The sequence below is a fragment of the Natrix helvetica genome (genome assembly GCF_964273705.1).
Source record: "Natrix helvetica genome assembly, chromosome: 2".
Taxonomy (NCBI): domain Eukaryota; kingdom Metazoa; phylum Chordata; class Lepidosauria; order Squamata; family Natricidae; genus Natrix; species Natrix helvetica.
The window spans coordinates 122278641-122293775 of NC_138552.1; the positions used below are offsets into that span (position 1 = coordinate 122278641).

General features: G+C 36.6%; 1 protein-coding gene across 4 annotated transcripts in view; it reads left to right on the forward strand.

The window, feature by feature from the left end:
• COL4A2 (collagen type IV alpha 2 chain) overlaps positions 1 to 15135 on the forward strand; it is a 209548-nt gene that overhangs the window by 115437 nt on the left and 78976 nt on the right. For all 4 annotated transcript variants that reach the window (XM_081944378.1, XM_081944380.1, XM_081944377.1 and 1 more), the window contains 10 exons: positions 280 to 351; positions 1742 to 1777; positions 1879 to 1941; positions 3793 to 3828; positions 5077 to 5118; positions 5360 to 5446; positions 7299 to 7343; positions 10122 to 10184; positions 11625 to 11669; positions 12197 to 12250. In XM_081944378.1, the coding sequence (XP_081800504.1) occupies positions 280 to 351; positions 1742 to 1777; positions 1879 to 1941; positions 3793 to 3828; positions 5077 to 5118; positions 5360 to 5446; positions 7299 to 7343; positions 10122 to 10184; positions 11625 to 11669; positions 12197 to 12250 (543 nt within the window). The remainder of the gene's footprint in view (positions 1 to 279; positions 352 to 1741; positions 1778 to 1878; positions 1942 to 3792; positions 3829 to 5076; positions 5119 to 5359; positions 5447 to 7298; positions 7344 to 10121; positions 10185 to 11624; positions 11670 to 12196; positions 12251 to 15135) is intronic.

A 15135-nucleotide genomic window follows, 5' to 3' on the forward strand; every position in this document is an offset into this window, starting at 1 on the left:
GAATAATTTCATTTGCTAACAGTCATCCACATTTTCAGGAATCACATATCAATTATGATGTGAACCTTAAAGTTATCTTAATGATCCCCAACCTTCAAAATAATAGAAAGAATTCTACCTATACCCAGCATTTGAGATGATCCTATAAATTCCTCAAGAAAAAGAATCGTACTTTGGAAGGGAATTTGGAAGTCTTGTAGTCCAACACCTCGTCTAGTGCAGGAATCCTCAGACAATTCTGGACAAATGGCTACAAATTTTAATTTTCAATCACTTTAGGGAATCCAGGGACCCAAAGGTCAGAAGGGGGAGCCTTTTGCACTGCCGGACGAATTAGCTATAAAGTTCAGGGTAAGTTTCTGTGAATAGTTATAATCTGTTAGGAAAGTATGTTTTCCTTATTGTTTTCAAATTAGGGCCTCAGATGTTTCCATACAAGTGAAAAAACTATAATTTTCTTTATTCTTTCACCTTCTTTTATACTTTATCAAATTCAGACTTTCAGAGGCTAGACTATAGTTTGCTTTCACATTTTTCCTTAGTTTTATTCTTTAGCAATCATAAATGAAGCAGCCACATTGTGGCTTTCATTTATAAAACACAGCCAGTTTTTAGTTTAAATAGAATCATGTCTGTATGCTCTTTGAAGTTGCTGGGCCAAACCAAAGTGAACCAGACATGATTCTCTCATTAGTGTATGTGTGTATATACATACGTTTGTATATTCATAGACATACAGTATATGTGCATGTGCGTGCACGCACACACACAAATAACTTTTTTTCTTCTAGTTATAAGTATAGATTTCATTGTATTTACAGAACTTGATTTTTCTATTCATTTTTAACTTTCAGATTTTACAAATAATCATAAAGGCTTTTGTAAGAAATCTATAAAGTGCTATTTGTGGACATCTGAAAGTTTCAGAAATAATTCTTTATCAGATTCCATAATTCCTTCAACAATGACAGAGTGTTTAATATACTGTAAAAGTTGGGATACATCCAGAGATGTATCTGCCTTGAAAATAGCTCATGTTGAACTGTGTAGCACAGTCAAACATCAGAAAAGGAAATGTTTTATGATATGTTATGTTATGTCATAAAATGTTTTATAAAATTTGCTGAATTTCAGTTCCATGAGAATAATGGCTCCTGATTTTGTTCACATTCTGTAAATGAGCCCATTTGAGGTATCTTGGTTCTGGAATGACCTCCCCCCCGACATTAGAACCACCACTGACTTCCGCTCCTTCCGACAAAAATTGAAGACTCACCTGTTCCGATTAGCAGGCCTGGCATAATTATAACTGTAACCTCCTGGTAGACATATTTTTAACTGGTTATTTTAGGGGTATTGCTTTTAAATTTAATTTGTGTGATATTTTTAGGGGTTTTAAAATTATATTTATACATACTTTACTCAGCTGTACAGTTCTTTTTAACTTTCTTTTTAACCTCCTCCATATTTAACTCTACCTATTTAACTTTAATTGTTCAGCTATTTAATTATATTATGATGTATTTTTTGTATGGACTGTACACCGCCCCGAGTCCCTTTTGGGAGAGGGGGCGGTCTAGAAGCGCAGTAAATAAATAAATAAAAAATGGTTGCCCTATGATGCACCATTTTGGTGCGTTAAAGGTTAAAGTTTACAGGAATGAGAGTTTTAGTAGTATATAAAAATGTATCTTCAAGTTTACTAAAACAACATTTCCCATTTTAAATTGTTCTTCTCTAGGGAAACCCTGGTGACCCGGGGTTGACTGGCTTCATTGTAAGTAACATTGGGATAGATAAATTTCTATAATAAAATTAGCTATCTGTAAAATAAAATAAAACACAATTATTATTTTGAAAAAATATCTTTATTTATAGGGACCACAAGGTGCTCCTGGACTGATGGGTGAACCTGGTCTAGAAGGAGACTCAGGTCTTTCTGTAAGTATTATAAAATTCTGAGATTATGATTGTAGTTTGACATTCTTTATTATGGCCAACAACTAGAAAATTTCAATAAAACAAACAATAAACAATAAAAACAAAACTCAGCAATAAGGCAGAATAATAATAATAGAATAGAATTAAGAATTAAGAAACAGTAATAAATTCTTGACATGCTCTATATTCAATTGAACAAAATTGCACAACATTGAAAAATACATTATTGTGTTATTCTGATTGGATAATAATTAATGAAAATAAAATAAACTTGTGTGGCTTAATAACTTGATGATTTTTTTATATAAAACATGCAGTCATCCTTGTTAAAAGCACACTGTAAGAAGAGTGACTTATATACCTCTAGCTTGTGTGGACAAAGCTAGCTATATTTCTTAAATTGTTCTTCCAGTACTGGTCTGGGTATCATATTGAAATGTGTTGAAATGGTAAAGCTTTTCTAAATACTGATATTGTAAGATGATGTAAATACTTAACAGGCCTGATGTGCTAAATATAAGTTTCTAACATGGAAGGTAAGTGTTCTCACCTCACAATCAGGAGGTTGTGAGTTCGATCCTAGATAGAGGCAAATGTAGGGTCTCCTGCTTGGGCAGGGGGTTGGACTAGATGACCTGCAAGTTCCCTTCCAACTCTATTAATCTTCTTAATCTGTTAAAATCCTTAACCCATTATCTTGGTGCTAACCTATGGTGCTAGTCTTATCAAAATTATCAAAATTCATCTGTGATAGAATTTCTTGAAAGAAATTGTAATAATACAGCATTTGCTCTCTCTTCCATTTAATTTTAATGGAACTAGTCTTAACAGGTGGTGAATGTGGTTACCCATGTCACTTACAATCCAAAGTGTGTGGAGGTTTTTACTAAGAATAGTTTTATTTATTTGTTTATTTATTTTACACTTCTCAACCACCCATCTCCCTTAGGTGCAATTATTTATAATGATTGCAGAGATAAAGAATTGACCTAGGAATGATGATATCCAATTTCTGTGCTCTCTACAGTATATAATTCAGAGATGCAAACTGTCTGCTAGGGAACTGAAAATTGACAACAAAATACTTAAAAGTTTTTAACCTGTTCAGGTAACAAGTTTGGCATCTAGCAAAAGTGGGGATATTGATATTGCTATTATTGAATTCTGCAGTATTTCGCTACAATTGAAAACAAGAGGATGTTGTTGTTATTTTACTAGGCTTATATGTTACTCCAATCACTGCTAATTCTGAGCACGTTAAATACTCCTTATCTGTAAGCAGAATTAAAGCAATATAAATAATCAACACTTACAATAAAAATCCCAACTGTTTCAGTAACAGTAGCATATTCATAACATCTCCATGCATCTCAGTTAAATCTGCACTCCCACTGTAAGGGAGACTATGTAGTCCATTTGTATTGTACCATTTAAGCCAAACTGGGTCTGGGCCAGTACAACTGGATTATCTACATAATGGAATATTGTAGTTGACCATCAGTTTGAAGGAAGGTTTCCATTACTTCAATGTTATGAGGTCACATCCTCACAGATGGCGGCTCCAAGTAAAAGAAATGGTGTATGATGTATATGAAATGTGGACTATCACAAAATTTAAAATTTCCTGTTTTCCCTTCTATTTAAATAAAGTTTAACATGCTTATAATTCAATAAGTAAAATAAATTACTAAAATTAAATATTTATTACTTTTATTTAGAATTCTCATTTTTCAATATATGTATTTTAAGTAGACTTAGTAGACAGTCTGTGAAGTAACTGATGTTTTTCCATGTATTTATGTGAATTGAACATTTCTTAGAGATAACTTGGTTTTTAAAACATTGTTTTAGGGACTTCCAGGACCCCCAGGACCTCCAGGGCCCATTGTAAGTATTTGAGGACTCACCTTACATTTATAGACTCTGATGTTTTCTGAGGTGAATCAAAATGACTAAAATGTTTTTTGTTGTTGTTGTTTGAAAGGGGAACATGAGATATTGTAATGCTGTAAATTGTTGGGACACAATGGAATAAACATTTATATGAAATCAGTTTTGAACAATTTTTTTGAGTTTTAGCGCTGATTCATACAAAATTCTTTAATATTGCATTAACTTTTCCTCTGCAAATAGAATATCTGGATCTGACTCAGATAAACAGGCTGAAGTGTAAATGAAGAAAGTTAATTATTTCCATTCATTCATGTCATCAAATTGCATTGGACCTTTATAGTTATAAAAACTGAGGCAGTTATGCATTTTTTCACTGATTTTATATAGCTACAAACTATTCATTTGGCTGAAATCCTATATATATATATAAGAGCACAAATTGGTATGCACAAATTTACCATCAGCAGGAAGATATTTGTAGCCTACATAGGAGCTTCAATTTTATAGGAAGAAATCAAACTAGAAGCATTTTCATCCATATAGCAAAACCTTCCCAAGTACCTTGTCACTGCGTTTTATTTGGTTTGCCAGCTGTACCTGCATTCTGACTTATACAATAGACTGAACTGTTTCTTAGCTGTGCTGAGATTTATTGCTCATGCCACAGTTCTTATCTGCAATGATTTACTGCGCAGGTCACACATTCTTTCTTAACTTTCACTTCTGTTCTTTTGTTCGCCTGCCAAGGGAGGTAGGCATAGAACTCTGCCAAGTTGTAATTAATTCAGTTAGCAAGTTTGTATTTTTACTTTCTTTTATATTAAAATGTTTTTTTATTACATCATGCCTCGGTTTTATTTTTGCTTAATCAAGAAGTATACTTCGAGGAGAAGCCATGATCCATCATCATTAATTACAAAGGGTTTAAATTATATCCCTAACACAACTGGGATGGTCAGATGTTGTTTGATGGTGTTAAAGTATTATAATTAGTATTATTGATAATCACACACTGAATATTTCATTCATTAAGTTTTTAAGTAGGAACTTAACATACTGTATGTTATGCGACATATTATATCTCAGGAATATAGTTTAAGTAAATAAGTATCTAAGAGAATTATTTTATTTGATGTAAAACAGTATTAAAGTCCTGATATTACAGAGGAACATGCAGTTTCTGGTATGCCATTTGGTTAAGTATGTAAGTGTAAGTTAAATGTTCATTAACTGTCATTTCAGGGCAATAGAGGTCTCGGCTTTTATGGAAAGAAAGGTGAAAAGGTAAAATGAATTTAATCAATTTGCATTTCATGTGGTGGACATAACTTTGTGCAATCTATGCAAATTGTTTTTGAGGGCAAATTACAGTACTAGAAATGCAGTTTTTAAAAATCCCTATGTTCTTCATCCATTGTCTTCAGATTCTGAGAATCAAATGTTCTTCATTTTCACTGAATGTATATTTCATGTTGTTTACATTTTCATTTTGCCTATTAAACTTATCTTTGTGGCTTTTCTGAAGGGTGAAATTGGACCTCCTGGTCCACCTGGGCGTCCATCAACAGGAGAATTCATCAGTTCAATAGATGAAATTCTAAGTGAACACAAGGTAATTAGAAATATTATTGAAAATTGCACAGTATTCATTCCTTTGAAAAATAGGATTGCTCTATCTAGCCTTCCCCACTTTAGGTCTTGTCTCTCTTTGCTATATTGGATTACTGCTGTCTTTTCTGTATCCCCATCTTTTATCATTATTTTACCACCTTTTTACCCTCAAACTACTTCCCTCACAAGTTGTGCCAATAATATTTTCTTTTCTTTTTCTCTGGAGATCAATAGCAACTTAAAGAGGCCTTGCTTCCACCCGTACCCACTTTCACATTTACAAGAACATCTTAAGCCCGTGTGGAAATAAATACGAGTATCTGAGAAGTTGGTGATCAGTGTTTGTCTGTGAATCACTTCTGAAATTACAGAAAACTTAAATGCAAAAATAAAAGAAGTCAACAGTGCATTTGTTTGATTTATTTTATATGAGGTAGAATCTATCTTTGCTGTTTGTGCCCGTCCTAAATTTAAATAAAGGACAAGGATATTATCAGTATTGTCTGTTGAGCTTCATTTAAGGGGCAAGGGTTTGAAATGTTGAAACTACCATCAGCCACTCCAACTTAATGGTGTTAAGTTGTATCCGTCATCTGGTAAAACTTCAGATGTAACCTAATTCTTCCTTTAGCTATTTTCTATTCCTTTGTTCATATACATTTGCCAACTGGGTTATTTTTCCTACACATTTCTGTCAGTAAATATCTAGAATCAGCCAACCAGGCATTTGTTGACTCTTCCTAGACTGGCATCTCTGAGTTAGGACTGCATTTTCACTTAAATCTCATGCTAGGTACAAGCAAACAAACAAACAAACAAACAAACAAAACAGCAAACACCAGCACTTTAACTAACAGTGCAACTCCTACCAAACATAGATCACCATATTAATTTTTCTAGGAAAGGTCAATCCACTCAAGATTAAAGTTGATTTAAATGTCATAGGAATAGATAAATCAGTCCTATCTATGGGGCAAAAAACCTAAGAACGTTTTCTCTAAATTTAATATAAATTTAGAAAAAAAAGTTATTTAATATAAAATGAATAAAATATTCACATTTAAGCCTTTCTGTTATTCAAGTGGCGGCCTTACTTTACAAGACAATTTACCTGTATCACAAGTTGGAAAAGTTCTCCTGTGAAAACTGCCCCTTAGAATGATTTTATATCATGTGATGAAACAGTTCCCTATGCCATACAGGTGAAACACTCTGATGGTTTCAAAGAAACATTTTGAATGATGTTATTTTATTCCTGCCTTTTTTTTGCCTTTCATTTTGGGCTTACCTCTTAGGGCAGGGCTGTGAAGCTTGCAGCCTGTGGGCCAGATGTGTCACATGTTGGCCACGCTCACGTCTGTGAGCAAAGGGGGGGGGGAGTCACAATATGTCACGTGATAATCAGAGATGGGTTGCTCCCGGATCGGCCCGGTTTGGGCGAACTAGTAGTAGCAGCAGCGGGAGGCTCCACCCACCCACCCAGACGCTTCTGCGCATGCACAGAAGCGTTGTGCATGCCCAAACCAGTAGTAAAATTTTTTGGCAACCACTGGTGATGACGCAAGTTTGACATTCCTGTCTTAGGGTGTATGTCTTCTGTCATAACATGGATAGAAAGTAAAATATATGGGAAGTAGATTTTGATTCACAACAGACTATATTTGCAAATAAAATATTATGTCAGTTTACAAACTGGATTCTACATTAAAGAAAATAGAATTCAAGCTAAGTCTGCTATTCCCTCAAGTTTCTTTTTTCAGCCCTTCTGATGAATTTTGATTTATCACCAAAAATGGTCATACACACACACACACACGCACACACTTAATATTATTGTTGTTTTATATTATTAGGGTATGAAAGGAAGAAAAGGAATGATGGGACGATCTGGATTCCCAGTAAGTCCACAAGAAACACATTTATTTCTGTTCTGTAAAACACCTACACTATTTTAATAGAAAAGAGTAATATCTGGATTCATTGTTATTTCAATAATAGTGATGCTTGGTTGATAATATGATAAAGCAATATTTTAGCTATAACATTTAAAGTAGTTATTTGAATTCAATATTTTTCTTTCAGAATTTAACATATATTTATAACTCAGACCATATAAATGTTTTATTTCAGAATTTAGGCTATTTATAATGCATAACCTGTATAACTCTCTTTTTATTATTTTCTAATAGAAACTCCTATCCCATGATTTTTTAGCATAATTAAAGATGCATAACATCTCTACAGACATCAGTGCTTCCCAAATAAAATACATTGGATACAAACTCTTTTTGAAATTGGAGAGCATGTCCTGGATGGTGCTACAAAATGGCTTTATGGGAGAGATAATAGATTTATGAAATGGCTGTCATCATCAGTCAAAAAACACAGATGCACCGATCTTGATAATCATTAGTTGCTAGCAAAGTAACACAGATATTCATCACCTTCTAGTGGTCATATGGATTTGTGCAGCCCCAAACTGCTCATCTACAAGCAAATAAGTTGGGTGAGGTTGTTGCCTGGTACTTTTGTTCTAGACCTCTACCTTTTTAGGATATGAGCAGATTTTTAAGCACATCACCATTATTTTCACATGTTATTTTCTTTGTATACCTCAGTGAGGTTCAGCAGCAATTCTTGTAAATACAGATTGTGGTAGGGACTGGTGTTTTCTTAGCTAAATGACAAATTCATATTTAATGGATTCATCGTAAAGAAGGAACCTTAAATCTAATACAGCCTTCTCAGTACAGGAGTATCTGGATTCATAGGAGTATCTTTCACAGACGGTCATTCAGTCTCTGTCTGACAGCGGGGTACTGAGTTAGAAATGAACAACCCCTCAGATTTACGTAAGATAATGGCAGGTGTTAGGAGTGATGTCTGTGGCATTTTAGCTCCTCTTGATATCAACATGCCTTTATTTGGAGTAGACATTGCAAAAGATCTATTGCATATTCAGGATAGACCTGAATGGGTCCTTTGTAGATATTTCAATTAATTCAGCATAAAATAGGACAGTATCATTAAGGAAATGGTACAGTCTAATCTAAAAATATTGTTTTAAATAATGCAATATTCTTTCACCCTAGAAACTTTCTCTGAAAGTATCATCATTTCTTTGAAAAATTTCATGGAGCAGTGAAATGACATCACTGTCAACCTATTACAATCTAACAATTTCTGTATTGTACATTCAACCTATTTTACATCTATTTGTGGTGATTTTTTAAAAATAATAAAATATTGTAGCATCAATTTATTTAATTGTGTTTTTTTTAAAAAGGTTTTTAAGCAACCATGGCTTCTGTTACTCTCTTCAAAGCCATGGCATCTTCCACTGGATAGCAACAATTACATTATAACTGGTGGTGAACGATGATATAATTAGAAGTGTCGCACCTTCTCTGCACCATTGTGGAAGCCAATTACCATGACTCCTTTCTCCCTCTCAGCAACTAAATGGACAGGATCTACTTTCATTCAATAGTTCCTTTTTGCTGATTGAGTCAAATGTGATACTTTTTCATAACTAGCCTATTAGTTCTCTTAATTTCCCAAAATTTAGTTTCTGCTGATGTGGGGAAAAGCTTTAATTGATGGGGTTTTTTTCTGCAACAGGTAGATGTTAGGTAACTGGGGAAATCAAAATTCAGTTCTACTCTCAGCCATGGCACACATTGGATCAAACTACCTGACAGATAAAACCATGTCAGCTGTCTTTGAGAAAAGAAAAGAAAGAAGAAAGGGGAAGGAAAAAAACCCTTCAATCTTGGAAACCAATATGAAAAATCAAGACACTTTATATATTAATCTTTATTTTTATTTTTTTAATTTAATTTATTTTTAAAATAAATTCATTTTTTATTTTTTATTATTTTAAAATTACTTTATATTTTTATTTTATGTTTATATTTCACATTTAATTATTATATTTTAAGATAAAATAATTGTATTCAAATTTATAATATAAAATAATATTCTAAAAATAGTAATTCATATTTACTATTAAATCTTAATTAATAATAATTTAATCCGATAGTTTAATTTAATAATAATATTTTAATAATTTTAATTAAATATAATATTTATGTTAATTGTGTTAGCATTATTTTATTTTTAATTATTAATTACTTTAATTTAAAAAATAAATAAATAATTAATTAAAATCAAGACACTTTATTATTAATCCTGCACCTGTAATAATCAAAAACAAATAATTAGGGTGAGCATACAAAGAAGAAATCTTTGCTGAACAGAAATGACAAGCAAATACAATTGATAGAAGAATGGGGGGCTGGCAGAAAATTGCTAATAATATACTGTACTACCTGCTATAATTATATTTAATTTTTTTAACCAATGAGTGCATCAAAGACGCTAAAGAATTCTGCCTGCATTATAGATACATGTGAATGGGAAAACACATGCGTAGAGAGTTAGAACAGAGGGAGCTTCTTGGATGAGAATCTGAATGTTTTCAAAGTTCAATTGCCTTTTGAAAAAAGCACCTATGGGACATGCTTAGAGGTATTTATCGCTGTCCTGCAAAGTGACTATTACTACTAGTTCATGGCTGTACTGTATTATTATAATGATCCTCTCCATGAAGTGTTAGTATTGCATGATAAATTACACATTATTATGCTACAATTGTGCAAATATTTTCCCCACAGGGTTTTCCTGCACAAGGAGCAGAAAAGGGAGAAGAGGGAATAACTGGCTTTCCAGGACAAAGAGTAAATATATAACAAAACCAAGCATTAATTATGTTCTACCTTATTTATGTTCTACCTAATTATTTCCTTCTATACTAAGAAAATGAAACCGTTTTCGGTTGTGTTTCTAGTACAGGTGGTCCTTTTCTTACTATCATATTGGGACTGGCAACTTGGTTGTTAAGTGAAACAGTCACTATGTCTGTGCTTATGATTTTACATTGGACAGTGCCTATTAACTGATTGTAGTGGCAAATACATGATGAGAGAGTGGGGGAGATATGCCATTTGGGCATTGGTCACAAAATTATTTTTTCAGCATCATAACCAGAGAGGGTTGCTGAGGCAAGCACTAAGTAAGGACTATTAACCTACCCTATTCATATTTTGGGTGGATTTTCTTGTTGTTTTGCACATATTTTGAGAGTCTGTTCTGAGAGTTCTGAGAATCATCAGAAAGGAATATCCTCAAGTGAAACTGATAGGGAGCTTTGAATATTTCTCCTTTTCTAGTACTAAGCATCTCATTCAAGCCACTTAATTTCCTGGGTAAAGGAGGCATTTATGGTCCAGACTTTTGTTGGAGGCACACAGTAGTCTTCATCATGTGAAACAGTATTTAGTTACTTTAGCCAAGATGTACAGTATTTTAGTGAGTGTTTAAACTTCTGGTAGATGAAAGTGTGAGAGCTAGACACTGGAAAGTTGAGCAGACAGTGGTCTGAAAAATCAAGAGTCTTTCTTGGACTCTTTGTGACTAAATGGAAATATCTGTCAGGTTTTCTTGGAAACCATAAAATGATTTGCCATTCTGTGTTCTGGTTTTGTTTATTTGTGGGTATAAACTCTATAATCAGTGTCAGATGTTTGGGGTAAAAGGTGGAATTCACATTCAAAGCTAAGACATCTGTCATTTCAGTCTCCTTTGTTCATTATCCTGGTCATCAAAAATATCAGGCTGATGGTCACTTTTAACTTTTGGAGATTTATAGGTATTTGAAATATATCCCAGTATTCCCCCATAATGTTGTTAGAATAAAATAAGCAGGTATCATTGATATAACCATTCCTATTTAATGTTCATTTCTTTTAAAATCTAGTTGGGATAATTTAGCTTAATTCACAATAGAATAAAATTGAATCTCCAATACTGTATATTCATGTAGGCATCAATGGGATGTATGTAAAAAATTCTGTCAAAGCAACCATTGAATTTCAATATTTTTACTTGATAGTGATGAACCATATTGATATGTTTCTGGTGAGTTTAGTCTGTTCACATGTAATGTAGCCCCCACAGCTAGGCATTCAGATGATAGCCAAGAAGTATTGGAAAGTTTCATTTCATTCTTCATATTGCATATGAAATTGGGCCTTTTAAGTTTAATTTCAATAAAAACTATTTTAAATGAACTAATAATCAGTATTTAATAACCTGGTTCTGTTTGTTAATGTTTATAGGGTTTGCCAGGAATCAATGGCCTAAAAGGAGCTGAAGGAGACGTGGTAAGTATGAAGTCCCAGAATCAGGTTGCTTTATAGAAAGAAAGATAAGGACATTTTAAAAAGAAAATCGCCTCTTTCTCCTTATAGCCACCGTGCACTGAGAAATGTCTCTTACAAAGCAAGAGAACTGATGGGAAAAAGGAAGACCAGCCCTAAATGAGCAGCAGATAAGATCAGTAAAAAGATTAGTATCAGAGGAGGCATGCCCAAAAAAGATGACAAAAGCAGCTAACAAATAGAAGGAGGAGGGACCACATAGTAAATAGTAGGTCTCACCCAACAAAATAATGAAGTTTGATAAAACGTTGAGCTTACTTTCCAATTTCAGTAGTTGTTTTAAAGTAGGGCTAGGGGTAATATATTTCCCTGGACCAACTATGTCATCATCTCACCAAGTCCACCTACCTGGCCCTACTCAGTTTTGGCTCTGAGCACCCTCACTGCTGTAATGCAAAATAAGGAACTGAAGCAGGCATGGGGAGTTCAGTTAAAAGAAATCTTGCTATTCTTTTTGGTCTTCATTTCAGGGTATCCCAGGAAATTATGGAATCCAGGGCATTCCTGGCCAGAAAGGGATGAAGGTAATTATTCTTCATTGTATGTTAAACCCTCATATAACTACATTGTAGGTAGGTTACAAATGTGTGTGTGTGTCTGTGTGTGTATTGTTATATATATATAACAATATTCGTTTCCATATGCAGCAACGTTACTGACTGAGATACATTATTTATACAGACTGATCCATTTCAAGTTGAAGTTTGTTTGTTTTTAATATCATCCCAAGCATCATTTTTGTTAGATTGGGTAGTGAAAAGGCAGACAATGGTTTAACGCAACAACAGCTCTTTATTGTAATGCAACAGCAACTTCTTGGTCTGACAGCAGCCCTTTTATAGGGAGCTGTCAGACCTCTTAACCAATAGGATTCAATCTCTGTTCCCGCCTGAACAGAGGACCTGTTTGGAAACTATAGCAGACAGAGTTAATATCTAACACCCCTCCCCTCTTAGTCAGGATGGCTCTATTGGTCACGTAATCCTGTAGGGAGGCGGGTTTTTGTTTCGTCCTACTAGACCTGCGCAGTTCATTTGGAACTGGTTCTTTGGGCAGGTTGGACGGGCCTGTCTGCTCTCCAGCTCTGCTCGGTGGAACCTCCTGGAACTTTTCCCAGGCTGCAGCTGGAGTTTCTAGGACTTGCTCGTTTGGAGCTCGCTGTGGGCCTGCAACAGATTCAGATAAGTCCCCCGGTACCCTCGGGCTTGAGTTGGCTGTAGAGGGAGTGATAGTACTTGTTCCTTTTGGGTAGGGCCTTGGCTGAGTTGTTCGGGAGTTTCGTCTGGTGTTCTGAGATTGGAGTGGGAGAGGCGACCATGGAGTTGGTCAACATGCCTCCTCCAATTTCTACCATCCTCTAGTTCTAGCAGATAAGAGCGAGGTCCGGTGATGCCTATCACCGTAGCAGGGATCCACAGAGTTCCCCCAGCATTGTTGTGGGCGTATACCGAGTCCCCTACGCTAAAGTTTAGAATTTTGCTTGTTGAGTCAGGGGGCAATATGGCAGAATAGTTTGGGTGTACCCGGTCTAAGTGGGACCTTAGCCGGCGACCCATGAGAAGCTCAGTGGGGCTTCTCCCAGTAGTGGCACTTGGCATGATGTGTTGGATTAGCAAATAGTGATCAACCCGTGTTTGCCAATCTCCCGGGCCCATCCTGGTGAGGGCCTCTTTTGCAGATCGCACCATTCTCTCCGCCTGACCATTGGAAGCCGGATGGAATGAAGCGACTAGGGCATGCCGAATCCCTTGACTTGCTAAGTAGGTTTCGAATTGAATGGCCATGAATTAGGGCCCGTTGTCAGAGACCAAGATGTCAGGCAGGCCGTGCATGACAAAAAGTCGTCGTAGCACCTTGATGACCGCCTCTGCCGTGGTGGAGGCCATCAGGACTACCTCTAACCACTTCAAGTACACATCCACAACTACAAGGAAAGTTTGGCCATGAACAGGGCCAGCAAAATCTATGTGCACCCTTGACCACCGTGCTTGAGGTTGCTCCCACTCCTTAGCGGGTACTTCTGGGGGAGCTGGTCTGGACTCCTGGCATGGTGTGCAGGTAGCCACCCATTCCTCTATCTTCTTGTCCATGTTAGGCCACCAGACGTAGCTCCTAGCCAAGGACTTCATCCTTACAATACCAGGATGCCCCACATGTAAAGCCTCCAATACTGCCTTTCACAGCTTGTTTGGAATAACCACTCAGTCCCCCCACAGTAAACAGCCATTAATGACAGACAATTCATCTTGTTTTGCAACATACAATTTACAATCAGCCCCAACAGGCCCCTTGAGCCACCCCCTCCACACCCAGTTCAAGATTTGCTTGATGGTGGGGTCTTTTGCCGAAAAATGGGCAACGTCATTGGACGAGACAGGTCCAGTGTCCAAGCAGTCAATAAGTAGGACCAGTGTCTCGGGAGTGGGGTCGGCCAATAGTTCAGGAAGGGGGCAATGATTCAACGCATCTGCGTGTCCCAAGGTGGAGCCAGGGCGATGGATCAGTTTGTAGGAGTATGCAGCCAGGAAAAGAGTCCACCTGGTCATGCGAGGGGATAGCGAAACAGGGGTAGGTCGGTCCCCAGCCAATAGTCCCAACAACGGCTTGTGGTCCATTACAAGTTCAAAGTCCCGGCCATAAAGGTACTTGTGGAACCTTTTGACACCCGCTACTGCAGCCAGAGCCTCGTGGTCCATTTGGCTGTAGTTTCTTTCCACTGACGACAAGTTTCGTGAGTAAAAAGCAATAGGGGCTTCTGTGCCATTGGGCATGCGGTGGCTGAGGATGGTGCCCACGCCGAAGGCGACGCATCACAGGTTAACACCAGTGGTAGGGTCTGGCTGTATTAGACTAGCAGAGAGTCAGCTGACAGCAGTCGCTTGACCGTGGCGAATGCGGCAGCCTCAGCTCGGCCCCAGGACCACTTGGCGTTCTTGGCCAGAAGACGGTGGAGTGGTTCAGCGACGGTAGCTTTCTGTTTAAGAAAGACGCTGTAGAAATTAAGGAGCCCAAGGAATGCCTGCAGCTCGGTTTGCGTGCAGGGTGTGGGGGCTTCCTGCATTGCTTTTACTTTTTGTGAAGTCGGGTGAATCCCAGAGCCATCAATCATGTACCCCAGGAACTCGACCCTTGGTACATTAATTTTGCATTTTTCTTTTTTAAGCCGGAGGCCCTTTTCTCTAATTCTAGTCAAAACCATTTGAATTCTTTTTAAAAGTTGTGCCTCGTTTGCAGCCGATACCAAGATGTCATCAAAATAGGGGAAGACTATATCTCCTGGAGCCTCTCTTGTTATGTGGTCCCTTTGGATTTGGAGTATTTGATTCGTCTCTTCGGTGGGCTCCTTTTAGGTGCACAGGGGGCCTTGTAGGGGCCCCCCTGCCGTAGGGCGGCTTGTTGGGACCCCCTG